This window comes from Mus pahari, chromosome 1 (assembly GCF_900095145.1).
Source record: "Mus pahari chromosome 1, PAHARI_EIJ_v1.1, whole genome shotgun sequence".
NCBI classification, from domain to species: Eukaryota; Metazoa; Chordata; class Mammalia; order Rodentia; family Muridae; genus Mus; species Mus pahari.
In genome coordinates this window covers 82,346,215-82,369,766 of record NC_034590.1, presented here as the reverse complement: position 1 = coordinate 82,369,766, position 23,552 = coordinate 82,346,215, and the positions used below count along the sequence as shown (strand labels likewise).

The window sequence follows — 23,552 nt, the reverse complement described above, 5'->3', positions numbered from 1 at the left end:
GTCTTTACAAATCTATTGCCGAAGTATTACTTTCCTGGGAAGCCATTTCTCACACAATTCCATGCTTCTGCAAATTGCCCATAATTGGTTAATTTTTAGGAAGTGCTAATATGATCTTCAAAGAGATAGGATGTGGTTTAGAATGTTCCCAGGTGTACTGCTTTGTGACTATTTCCTTGCTTTCAGTTAGAATACAAAGATGTTCTTGCAGAGATCGGCTTTACAAAACAATGGAATGACATGCAACAAATTCAGGAAGTGTAAAGTCAGGGCAGAGTGCAGCCACTTCCCAGAACAATGGGATGATGATTCGTATGCTTTAACTCAGTGGTTCTCAAGGGATTGCATATCAGATTATGATTAATAATGGTAGCAAAATTACAGTTATGAAGTAGCAACAAAATAATTTTATGGTTGGGGGTCACCACAACAAGAGAAACTATTAAGGGGTCATAGTGTTAGGAAGGTTGAGAAGCACTGCTTTAACTCATGGAGTTGCAACATATATTCTACCCTCAAGGAATTAAAATGCTAAAACCCCCTTTCCAACAGTGCTGAGTCCCCAGCTATTCAACTATTCAAAACCACTTTTGTTTCTAACCATATGGGACACATCCATTAAATTTAAAAAAAAAATGAATAATGTCAATGTCTATGGATTATGTTTGTAATGCACCTAGACATCATCTGCACCAGGGTTCATCTGAACTAGGGCTCACCCTCACTAGTGGTCACCTGAACTGAGCTAGGGGTCATCCGAAGCGCGTTAGTTGACTTCCTATTTGTATTGCTTTTCCAACACTTCCTCTTGTACTATCCTTTTCTTCTTTGAAGAACATTTCTTATTACATATATGCATTTAATTATATATATATATATATATATATATATATATATATATATATATATATGCACATGTGCACCATGGTCAAATAAAACACAGTAAGAAACCTCCCCCCCCCCACATTTATCCTGAGTTTTGGATGAACTGAGGGGTATGACCAGTTCTCAGACTTTCCTAGAATTGTGTGTCTCCTCTCATGCTGGCCACTGGGTAGGGGTGTGTGTGTGTGTGTTTGGTGTGTTGGGTATGTTGGGTGTGTGTATGTGAAAATATAATGAAGTGACCATGGACTTCAGTATATAACAGCGATGCTGGGGAACGTGTCCCAGTGTTGCCTTGTAGGATACACAGGGTAAGCGCAACCTCTGGGGAACCCGAGGATGTAGCCTCCTTTAGCCACTTCAGAAGAGAGGGATCCCAAGAACAGGTGAGTTCTGAGTGTGGTCAGGGAGTGTTGTGTAGCATCGTTCTTTCAGGTTGAATCTTTCATTTTGGAGAGAAGTCTGTCAAGAGGATGTCCTAAGGGGAGGTGAAACATCCCACCCTGCAGGGATGCTCTTTACGGTCAGAAGGGAAACAGCTCAGAATAACTTCAGGAAGTCACTGGAACGGATCGGATTGGATCCACGAGGCCCTTCCCTCCGTGGGTCACTCTCAGACAGGCTGCTGCCTAGGGGACTGATTGACAATGTAAGCTACCTCTAAGAAGTAGAGACCAATTGAGCTACCCAGACACTCTCCAACCTGTGGAGCTGCCCACAGCCTGTGCGGTGTGCTCCAGCTTTCATGAGCCAGGGTGGGCTTTGGTGATGCAGCCGTCTTTGAGTCACTTCTGCTCTAGTGAACAACCCCAACAAAACTCACTGTTTCACCAAGTGGACTTTGGGGGTGTCTGAACTTGAGACTTTGGTGGTATCTGAACTTCGGTCTCTCGTTGGTTCCCTCTCTGGGGTGAGTAAACACTTGTTCACATCTCCTTAGGAACAGTGTCACAGAACAGGAAGGCCTTTCCTCCTCTGCCTGGGGTTAGGGCACTCTTGTTCTGAGGTGTTGAAGGGTTAATGCTATTCCCATAAAAGGATGGGGTGGGTTTCCTAAAGAGGTAGGCCAATGGACCATCATCTGCTGTCTCCCCTGTGGAGTCCCAAGCAGCAGAGAGATGGCCTATGTCATCAAGAGCTGCCACAGAGCAGATGTTAGACCTTCCGTTTCCTTTGAGATGTCTCTCTCAGAGTTCCCTGTGCCCTGCTAGTCACCTGATGCCTCCTGTTCCCATGTCCAGCCCAAGGCTCCTTCTTCTCCTACCACAGACTAGAGAATCAGCTGGAACCTATTTTTTACACTGGAGAAAGGACCCTCAGGATACATGCTCTGCCTCAGTGTCCCAGAAAGGGTGATTTTAGGCCTGTCATCTACTTGCTCTAAGGGCTTGGGTTACAATCAGAACAGTTGTTTTTATTATTATACCTTTCATTTATTAATTACTTTGGGAGTCAGGGTCTAATACAACAATTCTCATCCTGTGGGTCATAACCCTCCACAGGGGTCACATATGAGATACTGTGTGTATCAGATATTTACATCATGATTCATAACAGTTGCAAAGTTCAGAATTACAGTTAAGTACCAATGAAAATAATTTTATGGTTGGAGGGGGGGTCATCACAACATGAAGAACTGTATTAAAGGATCTTAGTATTAGGAACGTTGAGAACTGCTAGTCTAATATGTAGTCCAGACTGGCCTCAAACTCATATGTAATTGAGGATTACCTTAAAGTCCTGATTGTCATGTCTCCTCTACCTCCCAAACTTTATAGGTAGGTGACCATGCTCTGTGTGTGCTAGGATGGAACCCAGAGCCTTGTGCATGGTAGGCAAGCACTTTACCAATTGAGGCACACCCCCAGCCCATCAGTAATATTCTCCCTCTCTCTCCCTTCACCCACCTCTGTTTTTTTGAGACAGGATCTTTCTGTGTAGCCCTGACTGACTATCCTAGAACTTTCTATGTTGACCGGGCTGGTCTTGGACCTTCAGGGATCTGCCCACCTCTCCCAAGTGCTGGGATTAAAAATTTGCATCACTCCAGGGCTATACAGAGAAATCCTATCTCGAAAACTCAAAACAACAACAAAAAGTTTGCATCACCATACCTGGCTTCTTTGATAGAATTTAATTAGCATTTTCCTTTTATATTACTTATTTGGTTACTTATATTTCATTTCTGCTTTTTGGTTTTGTGGTTTCTTCTTTCTTTCTTTCTTTCTTTCTTTCTTTCTTTCTTTCTTTCTTTCTTTCTTTCTTTCTTTCTTATTTTTTATTTTATGTTTTGTACTAGGGATTGATTGACCCAGGGCCTTGGACATGATAGGCAAGTACTCTGTCATCGAGTTACCCCAAGGCCTGGTGCATCTATAATTTCTAAGACATCTATAAACTTTTTTTCTACCAGATCATTGTTTCTGCGCTTTAAGGAAAATTTATACAAAAATCTGTTGCCAGAACAAAAGAGAAAGGCCCAGAAAACAGACATAGCAGTGGGCACCTGGGAAGGCAGTGAGGTCAAGTGAGGGGACCTTCCCCCAAATGCCTGAGGGTTATGGGAAGGGCTGTTTTCCCGGCAAGCAAGCTAGACACTGGTGAGTCAGGTCTGATGCTGCCACCCAAGGGCTCTTGAGCAGAGCACATGCAGAGGGTCATGTCTACTCCAGGTCACCTGTCTTTTCCAGGCTGTTGGTGTCACCATCAAGCTCACATGACCCTCAGTCAAGACAGCCCTGCCCTTGGCACCCTGCTCACTTTCTGAGTCTTTGCTCCACGATGTCACCTTCATGAATGCTCCGGCTCTCCAGGCCCAACCAAGTTAGCATAGAAGCACTCAAGCCCCAGATGTTGGAGGCCCAATGTCTAATGATGCTTAATTTATCTTCATACTATCCATTGAGAATTTGATTACTTAAGCTGTAGAGAACAAGTTAAAATGCCCAGTGATAGGCCCAGAACCTGATGCATAAATGCCATTCTAAAGTTAAAAAAAAAAAAAAAATCTAGGTTCTTTGGTAAAGTGGTTACCAGAGTTCAGAAAATACCATACGAGCCTAGACTGCCTCATGATGCCACAATGCAAGGACATATCAATAAAACAACACAGGGCTTCAGCTGCTTAGCAAAAGATCACAGGAGCCAATGGGGAGAGTTTCCAGCAACCAATGCACAAAGATCTTTTGTCCACGTTGACATAATTAAACAGCTGAATAAACTGATAATCAGAAGTAACATTACAGCTCGCCCTTGTGAGAGAATTCCAGTGAATAAATGTAGAAGAAGGAAGAAAGACGAGAATCATCCTTAGCACACAATTGCATTGATTAAAGCAGAGTCAGTCTACTGCTAGACTCTGTGAGAGAGTTAAGAGAGAAAGATGTCTCCATGGTCTCAAGGCATTTCTCCCTGAAGAAATTAATCACAAGGAGGAAAAGTGGTACTGCTGTAGTGAAGAGAGTTGACAGAGACTACCCTGGGTTATTTGAGAGCACGCCCCGCCCCGTGACAATTCACAGTGGCTACAAGTGCTCCCTAGCAAGTTCTGAGAAGGCGCTGAGTGGGTCCCCAAACGGTGTAGTAGTATAACTGTAATCATCATCCTACAAAACTTCCTACCAGTATTCTTCAGACGCACAGCCTCATGAAAGACAAGGAAGGACAGAGAAACCACTGTGGACTCAAGAGTAAAGGAGACTTGCCAGCTAAGGTAGCGTGCAAGCTGGGATGCTGAAATTGAGCATCATGTTAGAAAGTAGTGCATCCTTGGGGGCTGGAGAGATGGCTCAGCAGTTAAGAGCACTTGTTGCTCTCGCACAGGACTTGGGTTCGGTTCCCAGAATCCACATGGTAGCCCACAACCATTCTAACTTCAGCTCGAAGGAGCCAATGCCCTCTCCTGGCATCCCCAGGCACCAGATATGCATCTGGAATGCATTCACATACACAGGCAAAATACACAAGAAGATGAAAAAATAAATCAACCTAAAAAACAATATAAAACAAAGTAGTGTATCCAAAGGAGGCCTGTAATTTGGTTAAAGAGCTTTTTAAGGTTATTCTTTCAGTTTTGGTATTGGAAAGATGTTTGAGTCAACTATGAACATACAGGAGTGTAGGTGAACAAGATGTGGAAATCCCTTGTACAAACTTTGTGACTCAAAGCCTAAAATTAGTTCCAATTCACAAAGTTTACAAAGAAAATGACAAATGTCCTATGGGTTCATTTAAGTATTGAGCAGATTAGTGAGATGTAGAAAGATATGGAATGATATTCCACATATATATTCCATGATATGTAGCATGATACTGAAGCAAGAAATGATGTCCAGGAGCAAAAGATGGAACCGAAGAAGCTAAGAGTAAGCAAGAAGTTCTAAGCTAATGGTTCTCAGTCTTCCTAATGCCCTGACCCAACAGTGCCTCACGTTGTGGTGACCCCCAAACGATAAAATTATTTTCACTGCTTCTTCATAACTGTTATTTTTTGTATTATTAGGAATCATAATGTAAATATCTGATATGCTGATAGTCTTAGGCGACCCCTATGAAAGGGTTGTTTGACCTCAAAAAAGCCAGGACCCACAGGTTGAGAACCGCTGTTCTAAGCCAAGGTGGCTGTCGCATAATGTAGAGAGTGAACCCTACCCAGCTGACTTAGCCAAACTCTTTCATGAGGCTTTGCATGCATGTCGAGAGACGGGATGGATATGATACACAGTAGATGGGAACACAGTTGCCAGGACTTGTATAGATGAAGGCAGTGAGCAATCTAGATGATTTAATTTCATCCGAGCAACTAGCTGTGCACAGTGAACCACCATTGGGGTGGAAATGGAATGCCTTTGGTGGGGAGAACAAAGGGAAGCAGCCTGTTTGGGTCAGGCTGGTGGCAAGGCAGCTGAGGGGCATTCAGGTGGAATCCCATTGAAGACAGTTAAACGTGAGTGCCATTATGGTAGCATCAGTGGCTGAAATCGCAGGAACGAGTGGAAGCACCCAGGAATCCGGAAGACGGATGATGAGTCTCTCTGGTTAATCTTCATCTCTCTCTGCTGCCTGACTGTGAATTATGCAATTGCCCAGATGTCTCATCTCCTGCCGCCGTGTCTCCCCTGCTATGATGGGCTGTATTCCCTCCAACTGTGAGCAAGAACAAACTCTTCCTTTAAGCTATTTCTTACCAGGTATTTGGTTACAGCAATCGGAAAACTAACTAATACACTGAGAAACTCCAACCATGGCTGGAAGACGCAGAGCCTTGGAAGAAGACAGCCTTGGGTGTCAGCAGCAGATAAAGTCAATGGAAAAATGGGGAAGTGGGAGAGAGGCAGCACTGGTAGCAGATGCAGGGAGCACCAAATGCTCTTGAAAAAACCGGCTAGGGAAGAAAGAAGACAACAGACTAGAGGGGAGCTTAAGGTCACAGGGGTCATTCACACCTGTCTCTAAACTGGTCTGTCCCAGGGGCTTCTATGACATTCATTAAGCTGCACACTGATTCTTTCAACCTGGGGGTCTTGCCTATAGGTTCAGAATGTGTGTGCCCAACCTTACACCTACAGAGGGCTAAACTGAAGTTCACATGAGGAGCGTGACTTCTGTTATGATTCACCTTTGGGACATGAAGATGGACATCTCAAGTCATCTGAACTATTCATACAGGAGGCCTGATCTGGAGCTACATAGACGTGATGTCAGGCTCTTTTGTAACCCTTCCCTGGAGGCAAGATGACTCTGTGGCCACGTTCTGTCCTTGCTCCAAGAGCCTAGGGTAGAGCTTTTCGAGGCAGCTTCTGAGTCTGATTGGAAGTCGTGCTGGAGGGCCAGCAGCTGCAGCCACGGGGGACATGCTCAGTGAAGCTCATATCTTCTCCATGATTACATGCGCCAAAACCTCCCCATTTTGCATTCAGCTAGCATTTACAACCTTTAAATATTAATACTTATTAATATTGATGTTTGAGTACCAAATCAGTTTAGCTTCCAAGAAATTACTAGATTTTTTTTATCAGCCATTCATTCATTTACCTAATATACATTGATTAAGTGCTAGGTGATGTGCAAGACAGCCTGACAGGGCTGGAGAAAATAAATAAGACCTACTTCCTGACTTCATGTCAGTGAACCACATGTGCTTACCTACAACTAACATAAGATTAGGCACACATGTAGGAACACGTATACACAGCAAGTGGATATATATATATATATATATATATATATATATATATATATATATTCTTTCTTTCCTCAAATTTTTGGGACAAAAATTTTTCAGATTTCAGGTATCTATTTTTTTTAAATTTCAGGATGCTGCCACGTATATAAGACATCTTAGGGACAGGACTTAAGTCTTTTTTGTTTTTGTTTTTTTCGAGACAGGGTTTCTCTGTGTAGCCCTGGCTGTCCTGGAACTCACTCTGTAGACCAGGCTGGCCTCGAACTCAGAAATCCGCCTGCTTCTGCCTCCCAAGTGCTGGGATTAAAGGCTAGGGACTTAAGTCTTAAACACAAAATTCTTCAATGCCTTGTGTACATTTACAGTAGCAATACACAGTCAAAAGGTACTTTTTATTATTGAAGATAGTGTTGCTAAGTAGCCCTTCCTGCTCATAAACTCATTATATAGCTGAGGCTGACCTCAAATTTACAAGGGTCCTTCTGCCTGAGCCTCCACAGTGCTGGGATTATTGGTATGTGCTACCATGCTAAGCAGAAGGTAGTTTAACATACTAGTTCTAGCACACCACCACTGATTGCAACTCATTTGTATGTCAAGTGTGGAACTTTCATATTCTGGAGTATTTTAGATTATATAAAACTGAACACTCACATTTTCCACTTAGATATAGGGGTGGGGATGAGCATAGAAGAATCTATAGCCCTGTCTTTTACATGTGATCATAATGCACAGAGTGTAAAAGGGAGAGGCCGGAGTCCAGAAGGATGAACAATAATGGCATGTCTTGGTAGGTGGTGGAGGAAAGGCCTTAGAGACAGACATAAGAAATAATGTACTGTGCTGGACATAAAAACGGAAAAGACAACAGCTAGCACAGCCACTTGCTTCATCTGTCATGCCCTGTCATGTAAGCCACATGTGTAGAGGTGTCTGGAGGAGAAGCTACAGACAGTTGTGTGGGTTGGGAGGAGGATCCAATGTCCTGAGGGCTGTGGTAAGTGGTCTGGGTGGTGATCAGCAAGGGATCTGGGAGTTTTAGATGAGGGTGGATTGGACCTGTGATTTAACCGGCTGTCGCAGCTAGCAGGCGACAGAAGAGGTGGGATGGGACGAGCGGATGCAGGCTCAGGAGCTTTGGACCTGTGATTTAACCGGATGTCGCCGTTAGCAGGCAACAGAGCAGAAGAGGTGGGATGGGACGAGCGGATGCAAGCTCAGGAGCTTTGCAACTCTTCAGACAAGTGCGGAGAGGTGACTGAAAATAGCGAAGTAGCGGAACTGATGAGAGATCTCTGAGCAAGAAGGACATCTGGGCAACACTGTACCTGGGGGTTGCTGGCAGTGAAGGATGGAACTTCTCTAGAAGTTTTGCTCAGTCCCAAGTGCGCCTATGCAGAGGTGGCTAAAAGACAGCTAGACACTGAATTAGAACCTTGGGCTGGTGTGGGCCTGAGACAAAGGAGGTGAGAAAGGAAGCCTATTTCATTCATTACCTACCAAAATCATTCTAGAACTTTCCTTTCCTTCCCATTGGCCCTAGATTTCCACATGGACAGATGGGGGGCACATAGGAACAGCTCTGTGTGTGTGTGTGTGTGTGTGTGTGTGTGTGTGTGTATGCACACATACATGTACACACATACTCCAGCCACAAAAGTCTAAAAATACAAGGAGCTACTCAAGCATGTGTGCAAGGCCATGAAAGCAGTTTCTGGAGGGTGAGGTGTAGTTTGTATCCCTGCAGTGGGAGCTTCTCATTAACCTAGCTGATGACCCTGGATGGCCAGGGAGCAGATCAATGGGTTTCCAAAAGACTCCCCCCACCATTCCATCACATACGGCAGTACCCCCATAAGGCAGTTAAAATGCCCATGTTTCCATCCCACTCTGTCCACCTCTCTCAGGTGGGTCACTGTGACCTACTAAGAGCCAGCCATCATCCCCAACTCTCCCCCTCTCCTACCGAAGAGCTTCTGTAGGACTTGGCCATCATAGAGATCTTCAGCGAGGTCCTTCACAATGATTCTTTCTCCCACCAATACGTCATTGATCCAGTCGATGAGCACCTGCAGAGACAGTGTGGGAGTCAGAGAAGAGCTGCTACACATCTGTTTGGAAACTAGCTTTCTTATGCTAGATAATTAAAATCGGCAGAGCAGGCATGGGACCAGTGTGCAAATGGTAGATGTGAGCCCTAGTACCCCTGTGCATTTACAGAGTGCTCTAGCTAGTTTGCTGTCAACTGAACACAAGCTAGAGTCATCTGAGAGGGAAGCTCAATTGAGAAAGTGCCTCCAGATGATCTGGTTGTGAGAAGCCTATAGGATATTTTCTCAATTAGTGATTTACTTGGAAAGGGCCAGGTTCATTATGGGGGTGACACCTCTAAGCTGGTGGTCCTGGGTTCTGTAAGAAAGCAGGCTGACCAAGCCTTGAGGAGCAAGGCAATAATCAGTGGCTTTCTATCAGTTCTTGCCTCCAGGTTCCTGCCTTGTTTGAGTTCCTGTCCCAACTTCCCTCAGTGTTGGACCACCAACTCTAAGCTAAAATAAACCTTTGCCTCCCCAAGTTGTTTATGATCATGATGTTTTATGTCAGCAATAGAAACCCTAACTAAGACATGAGGGGTTAGCCCTTCTAGTGTGAGCAGTATTGGTGACTCTGATGGCCTTCCCCGTCCCTGCCAGGCCTTACTCCAAAGGGAAAGGCTTTATACCAGGCAAGAGTATAGACTCTAGAGTCATGCAAATGGGCCTCACCTATTGACTTGTGTGTGTACCACTGTCATCTACAACTGTGTGCACATGTGTCTGCACCCCTCTGATGTCCACGATATAAGTGTGCCTGACCCTCTATGAACTATGGTTGACTCACAGCCCTGTGCACGTGCACACTCTTGTCATCTCTGAACTTGTGCATGCTCATCTCTGTCATCTGTGAGTCTGAGGCAAGCAAGTTAGTTCTTTGAGCCTCTGGTTTCTGATCTCTAACACCGTGGACCAAAGTACTCCCTGAGTTAGGTAACTAAAAAGAATTGCCTAGGACAATGGCCAAATACTCCATGAAAGACAGATCTTAGCATATCAGACACTCTCCCTTTATGGTACTTGGTAAGGTAGTTTCTGTCAGCTAGTTATGTTGTACCCACTGTCGGGAAGCACAGCAAGATAGATGCTGGTGTTCAGCTTGCTTTCTTCTCCTTTTTATTTCGTTTGGGACCTCAGCTCCCAGAACAGTGCTGCCCACACCCAGAGTGGGTCTTCCTAAATTAACCTACCTTAGATAATTGCTTACAGGCATGCCCAGAGATGTGTTTGCATAGTCATTCTAAATCCCATCAAGTTGACAATCAAGAGTAATCATCACAAGGTCCTACCCAGGAGAGCACATAGAAGTAAGCAGCAACGAATAGACGCTCCCCGAAAGCCTTGCCTTTGAGGAGTCTCTGAAGAGAAGATGAGAAGGTCTGTCGTGAAGACTAGGATTTCATATCCATAGCATGCGGGGCTAGACATTGGGGAGATGATGATTCCAAAGAAAGGAACGTCTCTAACCCCAAGAAGTTCACTGGCTAGACGGCTAGGAGAGAGAGAAGGGGAGGGGGCAACACAGCACTCAAGAGCTAAAGCCAAGGGACCATTGCTCTATAGAGAGGCTGTGTCACAGCAATGGCCATTAGAAAGGCTTTCTTGAAGGACGTGGTGTGCAGGAAGCCAAAGGCAAACCAAACGGAGGAAGCTGCCTAAGCAAAGGCCTGGGGAGAGGGAGTGCTGCAGCTAGAGGCCGGCTGTCCCTGTGTTACTACAAAGATTATCTGAGGCTGAAGAGAGGGCCAGAGCAAAGACTCAACTACCATCTGAGGGCTCTGCACTTGATAGAAAACTACAGACAGGCTTCGAGCAGGAAGACACCGTAAGTGGACTTGTGGACTAGTTATTCACTTTTCTGTTTTTATGTGAGGCTTGGGAACAAACAGGGGGGATATAGGTCAGGGGACAAGAGGAATTACTAGATGATGGTCAAAGTGTCACATATAACATATGTCTCCCCCATCCTTCCTTATTCTAGGCTGGCCTCAAACTCAGGATGATCTTGGATTTCATGTCACTCAGGATGATCTTGGATTTCAGATTCTTCTGCCTCCACTTCCCGAGTTCTGGATTACAGGCATGTGCCACTGTGGTAGGAATGGAACCCAGAGCTGTGTGCACGCTCGGAGATTACTAACAGAGCCACATTCCCAGCCACCAATTCCATCTCTCTAAAACAGGCACGAAACCAATCACTTGGCCTCCGGAGACTGTTTTCTCATCTGGAGAATGGGGCTGTTTCTGATTTTGACTTTACAAGTGCCTTTGAGGAACTGTGACATGACGTTGTCCTCCTTGCCGTGGCCCTTGTTTGGTGCCTTCTCGAATCCTGCCAAGGCCGGAAGGCTGTGGGAAAGTCTCCTAGAACCTGTTCTTACTGGTTCTTACCTTCATCAGCTCTTGGAGTTTGGGGTCATTGCGTGAGTTTGGATCGACCATTGTCCGGACCTCATTCTCCTCTGTAAAAGGAAACAGGGTCTCTGTGTTGAACGCCGCCTATTGCACAAGGAAGCTTCTCTCGCAGAGGTTGAGAGCAGCTTTGGCCTAACTGGCTGGGGAGAAGTAACTATGAGTGTTCAGCCCCAAGGGAACACTGAGGAAGAGGGGACAACAATGATGTCCCAGTGGGTAGCTCAGAGCTGTGCGTATGCGGGCAGTATCAGATTTAAAAAGAAGAGAAGGGAGAAGAGATGAGGTTGAGAAGGAGGACATGTTGGGGAGATTTTGGAATTAGAGAAAAAATAGAAGTGGATGCAATCCTATTTCGTTACATACATGTATGGAATTCTCAAAGAATAAATTCTTAAAATTAAAGAAAAAAAAATCCTAAACTAAAAAGAGAGCAAGAAGAACAGGAGTTTGGTGGGGGTGCCTAAGCTGTGGGCACTAAGCTATTCCAGAGACAAGAAGGATGTTTACCCAGCAGAGTGTCCTCAGGGTCCAGCTCGAAGGAGATGGGGCTAAGAGGCAGGTTGATGGCGTTCATTCCTTCCTCCTGGAACTCGGATACTGAAAGACAAGGAAGGGCCTGGTCACATGCTGGCGAAGGACGGATGGGGTGGAAGGGGACTCTACAAAGTTCATGACCAACACTGCGGCTCAGGGGACGCTTCTCCTTCCTCAGTCAGCTAGCAGTGGCTCCCCAGTCTGTCATCGATCCCTGAGGCTTTCCTAAGACAGCCTAATTGTCCCTTTAATCTCAACTTTCTGGCTGTCACCCTTCTTGCTTTCCTGAGAAAAGAGGAGTCATAAATGCAGAGATCCATCTTCTCCTAGAGAAGATTCTAGAACAAACAGGAGTAGGGTGAGCACAGCAGCTCACTGAGGCCTCTGTCTTTGGCATCTGTTTGTCTTTCCTCCAGGGCTCACTGTGCTTACTCACTGTGTTGTCCATTTCAGCCTGTTATCTCCTAAGTCCTTTCCATGTGCAGTTCAACCATCCCCTGCCTTCCCTGAGACATTCTTTGGGTGATCCTTCCTCTCAATCCCCAGCTGCTGTGTGGGAGCATCCAGGGCACTGGGCTCTGGTTAGGGCTCCTCCGCTCTCATGAACCGTGAGACTAGGTCCTGGAACTTCCAATTTACAGTCCTGTATCCTCAGCTGAAAATGAACTTCCAAAGTGTCTGAGTCTCTCTCTCTCTCTCTCTCTCTCTCTCTCTCTCTCTCTCTCTCTCTCTCTGTGTGTGTGTGTGTGTGTGTGTGTGTGCACGCGCATACGTGCGTACATTCGTGTTTGTGTGATATGGAAGTCAGAGGATTACTTGCAGGAGTAGCTTCTCCCCCTCTATCATAAGGAACTCTGGGGTTGAACTTAGGTCAGCAGGCTTGGCTGCATGCACCATTCCCCACCGAGCCATCTTGCCAACTTGCCAACTAATTTCTTTTCACGTCTCAAATACTGGATATCTACAGTACAATTTAGCAAAAGAAATGTTAGAATGGGTTAGTGACCTACGCCCCACTCCTTCAAGTGCACACCCCCACATGGACTTTGGGCAGGGGTGGGGTGGGGGAAAGATTCCTACCCCTAAGCCCAGTAGTGCAGGAAGCACTTGTGTCAACCCTGGGTTCCTCCTCCTAAAAGCTGGACCTCACGTCCTCTCACAAGGGTCATTTTCTCTGAGGGTGTTGGTCACCGCTAATCCAGTGGCAGCAATCAACCTTAATGAAAGCCGGACAGTGGTGGCACACGCCTTTAATCCCAGCACTGGGGAGGCAGAGGCAGGCAGATTTCTGAGTTCGAGGCCAGCCAGGTTTACAGAATGAGTTCCAGGACAGCCAGGACTACACAGAGAAACCCTTCTTGGGAAAAAAACAAAAACAAACAACAAAAGACAACAACAACAAAACCTTTAATGAAAGCAACAGCCCATTTTTCATTCTTATTTATCTATTTTTTATTGACTCAGTCCTCCCTGGAGGACTTCAAAGCAAACATCTTTACCCAGCTTTCATTCTGATTTGGGGAATGTTGGAAACATATACCTACAGTATTTTCTTCAAGTGGTGACAATTCTATGGAGAAATTCTAAGGGCAGCAGAAAGCAGAGCAGAGGTCTGGAAAGTCACAATGGTGTCCAGTGTGTGATGAGGGACTGTAAGAGAGTCAGGAGGATGACTGGATCAGCTCCATTGCATTTCATAGAGCATTCTGCAACTCAGGGGGTCCTTGGACCTACTATGTAGCTGTTTTGTTAACAACAGCTTTCCCCTGAGATCAAAGTTTTCTACACTGCAGGAAGCTCCTTAAGCAGGAAGATGAAACAACTCAAAATAGCTTCAGGAAGTTCCTGTAACTGACCAGAGTCACTAGCCCTCTCTTACCAGAATAACAACAACAACAACAACAAGAAAAGAAAAGGAAAAAAGAAAAAGAAAGCTGAGAATTCCCTGTGGTGGTGTGCATAATAACTCCAATAGGCTCATATATTTGACTTCTCTTTTTTTCAACTTTTTTTATTAAATATTTTCTTTATTTACATTTCAAATGCCATCCCGAAAGCTCCCTATACCCTCCCCCCCCTGCCCTACTCCCCTACCCACCCACTCCACTCCCCTACCCACCCACTCCCACTTCTTGACCCTGGCATTCCCCTGTACTGGGGCATATAAAGTTTGCAAGACCAAGGGGCCTCTTTTCCCAATGATGGCCGACTAGGCCATCTTCTGCTACATTTGTAGCTAGAGACAAGAGCTCTGGGGGTACTGGTTAGTTCATATTGTTGTCCCATCTATAGGGTTGCAGACCCCTTCAGCACCATGGGTTCTTTCTCTAGCTCCTCCACTGGGGGCCCTGTGTTCCATCCTATAGCTGACTGTAAGCATCCACTTCTGTATTTGCCAGGCACTGGCATAGCCTCATACTAGTCAGCTACATCAGGGTCCTTTCAGCAAAATCTTGCTGGCATATGCAATAGTGTCTGGGTTTGGTGGCTGATGATGGGATGGATCCCCGGGTGGGGTAGTCTCTGGATAGTCCATCCTTTCGTCTTAGCTCCAAACTTTGTCTCTGTAACTCCTTTCATGGGTATTTTGTTCCCTATTCTAAGGAGGAATGAAGTATCCACACGTTGGTCTTCCTTCTTGTTTTGTGTGTGTGTGTGTGTGTGTGTGTGTGTGTGTGAGGTGTGTGTGTTTTGCAAATTGTATCTCGGGTATTATTTGACTTCTTAGACATCAGAAAGTGGTACTACTTAGAAGGACTAGGTTTGTGTCCTTGTTGAATTAAGTATGGTCATGTTGGAGAAACTAGGTCAGTGGGGGTGGGCTTTAGATTTCAAGAGCCCAGCCCAGTGTCTCTCTGTTTCTGTCTCTCTCTCTCCTCCCCCCCACCCCCCACTGCCTGTGGATCTGGATGCAGAATTCTCAGCTACTTCTCCAGTACCATGCTTGCCTAAAGCTTTGCATTTGTAAGCAAGCCCAAAGAATACTGGTTCCTCTTAGAAGAAGAGTTGCCATGGTCATGATGTTTCTTCACAGCAATAGAAAGTGACTAAGACACTCCCTCCAGCAGAGGAAGGCTAAGCTGCAAAGAAGGCTCTGAGACCAGACCAGCTGCCTGGAAGAGGTTTAGACCAACGGAGGCATTTTACAACCTGTTGAACAGCCTGCAGGTTGTGCAGTGTGCTTCCGGTTCCCAACTTTGTGAGCTGTCACCCACACTGGGGTGGGCTTCAGTAGTGCAGCTATCTTTGAGTCACTTCTCTTCCTGTAAGTAACCCTTCAGCCATAGTCCTGTAGATGGCTCCAATAAAACCCAGTGGTTCACCAAACTGTTTTGGTGATATCTGTACTTTGGTCTGTCATGGGTTTCCTATCTGGGATGAGTAGATGTAGGTATTACGCCTCCCCAGGAAAAGTTTTTCACATAGCAGTAGGCGAAGGTGACCTTGAACTTCGGAAGCTCTGGCCTCTGCCTCTTGGTGCTAGGATCAGAAGCATGTTATGTGGTACTGGGGACTGAGCCCAGGGCTTTTGCATGCTAGGAAGCACTCTTCCAACTGAGCCTCACTCTAGCCAGGGGACACTTTGTCCTCTGTTTGCTATCAGATTCCCAAAGAGGTCAGATAGCACAGTGCTTAGGAACTAGATGCCGAGATTCAAACTCAGGTTCTACCACTTTCTCTGCTATGTGGCCTTGGACAGACCCATTAATTTCCTGTGTCTCAGTTTCCTCATCTACATGATGGGAGTAAAAATAATATCGCCAACTTCTTAGATCTATTGAGAAGATAAAATGAGTTCCTGGTCCCTGGGAAGAGCCATGGCTATACGAGCCACTGCTACTACTGCTTAAGATGATGCCTCTAATATTCTCTGTACCTGGCAAGTATGTATTAAGTAGCTCAGACTGCAAAGTTCACTGTTTAGGGCACAGGCTAGATGCAGAGGCAGAATTTACCCAAGGAGTTCTAAAAAGGCCTTCATGTTGTTGGGGTGGGGGTGGGGAGGTGGGAGAGTGTTGGGCCAAGAGTCATTTACACTTTAGTCTGAACTTTAGCCCGACTCTGTGTGCATTATTGTGCATTTCTGAGATAGAATTTGTAGCGTTTGTTTTGTTCTTTTGAGACAAGGTCTTGCCAGGTAGCCCAGGCTGCCACCCCCCCCCCCGATTGACTATGTAGCACATGATGGCCTCAAACCTGCAGCAGTCCTTTTGTCTTGTCTTTCAGGGTGCTGAGATGACAAGTCTGGGGTACCTACTCCTGACCAGTCCGCGTTTTGTGAAGGAAGAAAATCCACTTCTGTCACAAATGTAGCTAGAGCCAGAGTCTTGAAATATCTCCTTCTGACTAGAAAGATGATATTCCCAGCGGGGACTCCTAAAGGTGGGTCTGAATGAGGTCTCCCCTCATTGTTCAGAATGTTTTCAGATGAACACAGCTACAGTCAGAACCCCGCCCTCTGGCCTGCCTCTTCAATTCACTCACAGAGACATAACAAGCCCCAGAAGAAAGGCTGAGATATGCTTACAATTGGAAATGGGTGTTTGGAAGAAACCATTGGGCAGGAACCCCATTCCCGTTCCATTAACCGCTGACTCAGAGCCAGTTGTTTGGAAAAGCCAATATGCAAACTGCTCAGTCTGCGCCTGGCCCCCGCCCCACGAGGCCCCATTAGCAGCCACTTTCCCAAAACAGCCCGCCCGCTTTGGAAGGTTCCTTTCTATTCAACCCGAGCAGGGCCCAGCAGCAGCCTGCTTGCCAGGTCCTGAGCTCGGAAAGACAAAGGGCCGCGATTGAATTTTCTCGGCGCAGAATCTGAAGATGTTGTTTACTCTAGAGAATGGTCTGAAGCGCTCGGCCCGAGGGTGCAGTCTCTCTAGCCGCTCACCCGCCATTAGTCATAACTTAAGAAAAGCCGTAAACGGGCTGCGAAGGCGCAGCGATTGCCTTAGTTCACTCCAAGAAAAGGGGTTTCTTTATCTTATTTTATTTTCTAGAAAATGCCTTCTGAGATGAGGTCCAGCATCCAGCAGAGGCAGACTTGGGGATTTGAAGAGGTGGATTCGAATCCTGCTCTGGTTTTTGTTAGCTATAGGACCTGATGTGGCTTCTTGCAGTTAGAGCTTAAGTGGTTCTCTCAGAAATGACAGCATAGTAGACATGTCTGGTTTCCTCCAGTGTTTATCCTTTGGAAAGAACCCTCATTTTCATCAAGGACCCACCTGCCCTTCTGGGTCCAGAGTGAGATCCTGATCGCTTCAAGTCAGTAATGATGCTCCCCACCCCTGCCTCGGGGGCCATATGATACAACTCTAGTCAGAGCTTTGAGTGGAAATAGTTCTAGGAGTTTCTAGGAATAATTTCCCCCCATTTAAGAAAGAGTCCCATGGAAGGTAAGTCTTTTTCCTCTCTTCACCACTGTATAGGGCTATTGTGTATAACTTTGCTATGGTCCTTTTATAGCCAAGAGGTAAGTTTGCCTGAAGAAGCTAACATGCTAAAGTTGTCAAGAATGAAGGAAAAGGGGGAGGGGGAGTTGTTGATACTGGTGAGCTGCTCCCTGGAACCACCCCTTACTATGTAAGCTGGAAGAGCAGATGGACCGTGAACACTGTCTACCCAGTTAGTGCATGGGAGTCAGGATTACATGGAAAGCATAAATCTGTAATTGATGGTAACTTAATCTCCTCTTTCTCCCCAGAAAAAACAGGATAGCCACAGGGCTTGGTGGACCCTTAACTTATATGCCCGGGAACCCCAAGAACCCCAGGAGAGAAACAAGTATGGAAAAAAGAATGGAGAAAGGTTTCTAAAGGTGAAAGAGGGTTGTGGGTGGAGCTGGGCTGGTGGGTGGGGCTTGCTTGGCACACTCGAAGCCCTGGGTTCCACCTCCAGGGACCAGTGCACACAGCAACTCTAGCACTGTGGAAGGGGAGGCAAGAGGATCAGAAGTTCAAGACCATACATAATGAGTTTGAGGCTCCCTGTTCAGGATTCATAATTATATTCACTCCACTGAGAAGCATCACTGAGAGCCTCCTCTGGAGCCTGGAGACATGCCTCATTCGGCTCCCAGGAGTGGAGAAGACAGGCTCTGGGGAACCCTGGGACTAGTGTGTTGCACTCTAGGTGCCAGACGGGAACCAGAGGAACTTGTGTGGAATGAGGCCGATTTTGAAGCTTGAAAAATCACTGGGAAGTGAAAAGGTTCCTAGCAAAAGGGACATTTGAATCGGACTTTGAAACACCTACATTGTCATTCCCCCAAAGCACTTGGGTGTGAAAATAGGAAGGTTGGGGAAACAGGGTAGGGGATAAGACAGTGGTGATGATGTCTGAACATTAGGATGGAGTGAGCATATTTAAGGAAGAGAAACAAGGGAGTGGCAGAGATGTGGATGGGCCAGAGTGTTTGGGCCTTGGGCTTAGTCGTAGAGAAAGAAAGAGCAGACCGCCTCCAATGGAGGAGACAGAGGGAATGTCACTAGGTTTCGGGGAGTGCCATTATCACTGCACAAGCTGACCGTCCTCCCACACATTGGAAAGAACAACCGGAATTTGAAACTAAATGTAGTTCCAGTAAGCATAAATGTAACATTTGGGAGAAACCAAACTAAATGTGAAGAGGATCAGGATGTGGGCAATATAAATCTCCCAGTCACAGCCATAGGGAGCTATTTCCTTGTCACTGACAGACCGATCCTGAGGCTCCCACGCAAAGGCAGTACAGAGACTGGCTATAGACTTCAAGACACCAGTAAAGTTATCATAGTCAAAACAGGATGGCATTGATAACAGCTTAATGACACGGAACAGAGAACTCAGAAACAGACCCAAATGGCATCCCATAGATCCTTGGCTAACCTTGAACTTATCATCGAGTCGAGGGTGGTCTTGAACTCCTGATCCTCCTGCCTCCACCTCCTAAATCCTGGTCTCATAGGTGTGTTTCATCATATTTGACTTATGTAGTCCTGGGGATGGATTGCAGGGTTTTGTGCATGCTAAACCAGCACTCTACACACTGACCACGATCCGAGCAACCTCAGTTCATCTCTTGAAGGCACAAAGGCACAGAACGCACAGTCTTTAAACAAAGGACCCTAAAGGGACTGGATGTCCAGAAGCGGAAAAGTCAACGAAGACAAAGATTATAAACCTTTTCCCAAACTTGAAATAACTGCACACCTAAATCTAAAGTATAACGCCTTAGCCTTCCTGTCCCCTCAAAAGAGGGGACACACTGACCTTAGGTATGGCAAAAAACTTATAAGATAATAACAGTAAAAGGAAAATCTATGAAAGAAATCTATTGAACCTTATTAAAACATCTGCTCTTAGCAGGATGCTGCTAAAGCATGAGAAGGGGCTGGAGAGATGACTCAGTGGGTGCAGTGGTTGCTGGGCCAGCCTGAGGACCTGAGGTTGGGCGTGCTAAGACTCATCGGTAACGCGGTGCCCCTATGGGGAGGGTCTACGAAGAGGTGCGGAGTTCCCAGAAGCTCATGAGTGGCTAGCCTGGCATACACAGGGACAAAATGACAAACAGATCCCGTGTCAAACAAGGTACAAAGTGAGGACTGACACCAGAGGTTGTCCTGCAAACACACATGAATGCACATCCACAGGTATGAACGCATACATACATACATACATACATACATACACACACAGATGAACTTATACACATACAAACACACAAACACACATGAGAATTTGAACAATTTGAAACAATTTGAACAAAAAATAAAGATTATATTGGATTATAAGCAAAGGCATAAAATAAATATCTAGGCATCCATTCTGATAGAAACAACTGAATTAATTAACAGAGGGATGATTTGCTGTAAAATCTCAGATAACTGCTGGCCTTAGTGGCATCATCTTTAATCCCAGCACTTGGGAGGCAGAAGCAGGCAGATCTTTGTCAGTTTGAGGCCAGCCTGGTCTACATAGTGAGTTCCAGAACAGTCAGGACCACATAGAGCATTGGTTCTCAATCTTCCTAATGCTGTGACCCTTTAATACAGTTCCTCATGTTGTCGTGACCTCCCCCCATCATAAAATTACTTTTGTTGCTACTTCATAACTGTAATTTTGCTATTATTATGAATCATAATGTAGTATCTGTGTTTTCCAACAGTCTTGGGCGAACCCTGTGATAGAGTCACTTGATCCCCAAAGAGGGTCATGACCCACACAGGTTGAGAACCACATGCATAGAACGACCCTGTCTCAAAAAAAAAAAAAAATTGAGATAACTTAGTAGATCTTTGCAGTTTAAACTGGGCACAATTGCCCTCCTCCCTTAGTTGTGGGTTGTGTCAGCAACTTTCTCATTCTACAGTATTGTATGGAAAGGAGGGACAGGGCCTGGCTTTACGCTGGAAGCATCCTGACATGCTACCTTAAACATATGACCAAGTCAACACTTACAGCCATGTGGCATGCTGATACTGAACAACTATTGGTATGATAAGGTAAAAATGCTACTTTGCCTTTTCTTCTCAGAAGCCACATCCCCAAAGCCTAACTAGGAGAAAGATGTCAGTCATATATCCCAGTAGAAGAAGAACCTAAAAAACACTTGGCCAGGGGCTGTAGAAATGTATCAGTTAAGAACACTGGCTGCTCTTCTAAAGGACCTGGGTTCAAGTCTCAGCACCCACACTAACTCTAGTTCCAGGGGATCTGACACCCTCTGGCCATCATTGATATCAGGTATGGATATTGTGCACAAACATACTGCCAGTAAAACATTTATACATATTTAAAAAAACAAACAAAAAGAACAGTATTAACAACAACAACAAGAAGAAATCCCTCAAATACTTGGCCAGTTCTTCTCAGAACTGTCAAGGTTACTATACCCCAAGTCTGCAAGATTCAGAGCTAAGGGGATCTTAAGAGGGGATGGAAATGACCTCAGTGCCCACACCTGTGATCCCAGGGCTTGGGAAGTGGAGGCAAGAGGATCAGGAGTTCAAGGCCAGCCTTGGTCTCACAGTGAGTTTAAAGCCAGTTAGAGAACATGAGGTCCTGTTTTCACAAAACACAAACCAAGGCTAGCAAGAAGGCTTGGCAGGTGATGGCATTTGCTGTCTGGGACCTACACAGCAGGAGAGAGCTGACTCCTGAAAGTTGACATCTGACCTCTACATGTCTGCCACAGGAACTCCTGAACCACATTCAATAAAAGGAAAAAAGCAAATATTAAAGCAGCCAGAACCAAACCACTACAATGCTGAACTACAGTTCTCACAAGCATGCCTTATTTAACAATGCAAGATGGAAGTGTGGGGACTGGGGATGGGATATGAGGAAAGTGTACATGTCTGCAAATGTTCTGTGACTCTAAAACTATGCCAAAAGAATTTTTTTTTTTTTTTTTGGTTTTTTGAGACAGGGTTTCTCTGTGTAGTCCTGGATGTCCTGGAACTCACTTTGTAGATCAAGCTGGCCTCGAACTCAGAAATCTGCCTGCCTCTGCTTCCCAAGTGCTGGGATTAAAGGCATGCGCCACCACTGCCCGGCTGTCAAAAGAATATTTTAAAAAGCTAATATGAATTTACGAGTTGTGCTGGCTAGTTTTATGTCAACTTGACAGAAGCAGAGTCATCTGAAAGGAAGGAACCTCAATTGAGAAAATGTCTCCACAAGATCCATCTGTAAGGCATTTTCTTAGTGATATGGGAAGATCCAGCCCATTATGGGTGGTGCTATCCCTGGGCTGGTGGTCCAGGTTTCTATAAGAAAGTAGGCTGAGCAAGCCATGATGAGCAAGCTAGTAAGCAGCATGCCTCCGTGGCCTCTGCATCAGCTCCTGTCTCTGGGTTCCCGCCCTGTCTGAGTTTCTGTTCTAACTTCCTTTCATGATGAACAAGTAAACCTTTTCCTTCCCAAGTTGCTTTGGACATGGTGTTTCATCAAAGCAATAGAAACCCTAAGACACTACTGTTGTAGAAAAATATACACTACTCATGGGCTGAAGCTAGAAAGAACGAACTCCATAATGATATGGGACACAAAGGTTTCCCCCCTTCTCCAGGAAGATCACGGTGACTTTGTTTTCTAGATGCAACTGAACAGAATACAAACATCAAGATCATCACAAAAATCCCACAACAAGGGCTATACCCACTATGATCCCAAGAAGCCAGACAGAAAGCCCACAGCCCAGGGCTGTGATGTCATGGCCCAGGCTCACTGTCAACTTGACTGGATTTAAAATCACCATGGAGACACACCTGCTGGGTGTTTCCAGACAGGTTTAACTATGGAAGGAAGATCCACCCTAATGTTGACAGCACCATCCCGTGCTGCTGGGGTCAGACTGAATACAGAGGAAAGGGGGAAATGGGAAGCTGAGTGCAGCCTTCATCTCTGCTCCCTGCATCTCTCACATTCAAGCCACCGAGGAGCCTTCCCTGCCATGCTGGACTGCACCTTCAACTGTGAGCCAAATACTTCCTCAAGTTGCTTGCCAGGTACTTTGTCATGATAACAAGAGAAGAAAGCAACCAATAGAAGGGCTGCAGGGAACGTGACGAGTTTCCTCTTTGCTTAAGGATGCTTAAGGGACTACCTTCACTCTCCAGGAAAGGGGTTGGTGGGTCTCACACTGAAGGCTCATGGCCCCTGATGGGGATTTTTGTGTCCAGAGTGTCTGGACTAGTTTTCTCTTGCAGCATATAGCAAACGCCTGGAAACTTGGCAGCTTACAGCAAGAGCTGTAGGTTAGAAGACCAATATGGGTCTCACTGGGTCAAAGGGAGACATCAGTGGGCCTGCACGCCTCCGTGGGGTTCTAAGCAGACTCTGCTCTCACCCCTTTCCCCACACTCCTTCTCTTTTGGTTCTATCACGCCATCTCCAAAGCCAGGACCGGGAGGAGGAAGGGGGTGGATTTTCCAGCTGCATCCCTCTGACCCTTCTTCAATTACCTTGTGCTTCCACTAGGTCTACCTGGGTAATCCAGTACGGACTCCCCACTCAAATCCAAACCATAATCTTGAATCCCTCCTTTTCACATAAAGCATTGTTCAAAGATCTCCAGGGTATCAGGACCCGGGTATCTCTGAAAAGACCATACTGTCTACAGTGGGTTTTCCTATGGATCAGGGAGATTCTCTTCTCCCCTTGCCTTTCCTTCCAACATACGGGTTCACCTCCCTCCTTGGGAGATTGCCAAAGGAAAATGCAAAGCCCTGGTCCTGCCCACTCAGCCCCTCAAACAAGGGAACCTCTATTATTTTCAACAACAACAAAAAATGATACTTGTTTTCACAACTATCATAGACGAGGCAGGAGCCAATCCTTGGTGACCTTAACTCAATGCCAGAGTTCCTATACTCTATATAACTACTTAATCACAAAGGCCTCCCATCAGGTCTTGGGATCTCTCTCCCTCTCCCTCTCCCTCTCCCTCTCCCTCTCCCTCTCCC

General features: G+C 45.8%; 1 protein-coding gene across 1 annotated transcript in view; it reads right to left on the bottom strand.

Moving 5' to 3' along the window:
- The window catches only part of Parva (parvin alpha), a 157,898-nt gene that overhangs the window by 35,029 nt on the left and 99,317 nt on the right, over positions 1-23,552 (bottom strand). Inside the window, exons 2-4 of the mRNA XM_029534946.1 lie at positions 12,082-12,171; positions 11,551-11,621; positions 9,036-9,138 (exon numbers count right to left, since the gene is read on the bottom strand). Of these exons, the coding sequence (XP_029390806.1) occupies positions 9,036-9,138; positions 11,551-11,621; positions 12,082-12,171 (264 nt within the window). The remainder of the gene's footprint in view (positions 1-9,035; positions 9,139-11,550; positions 11,622-12,081; positions 12,172-23,552) is intronic.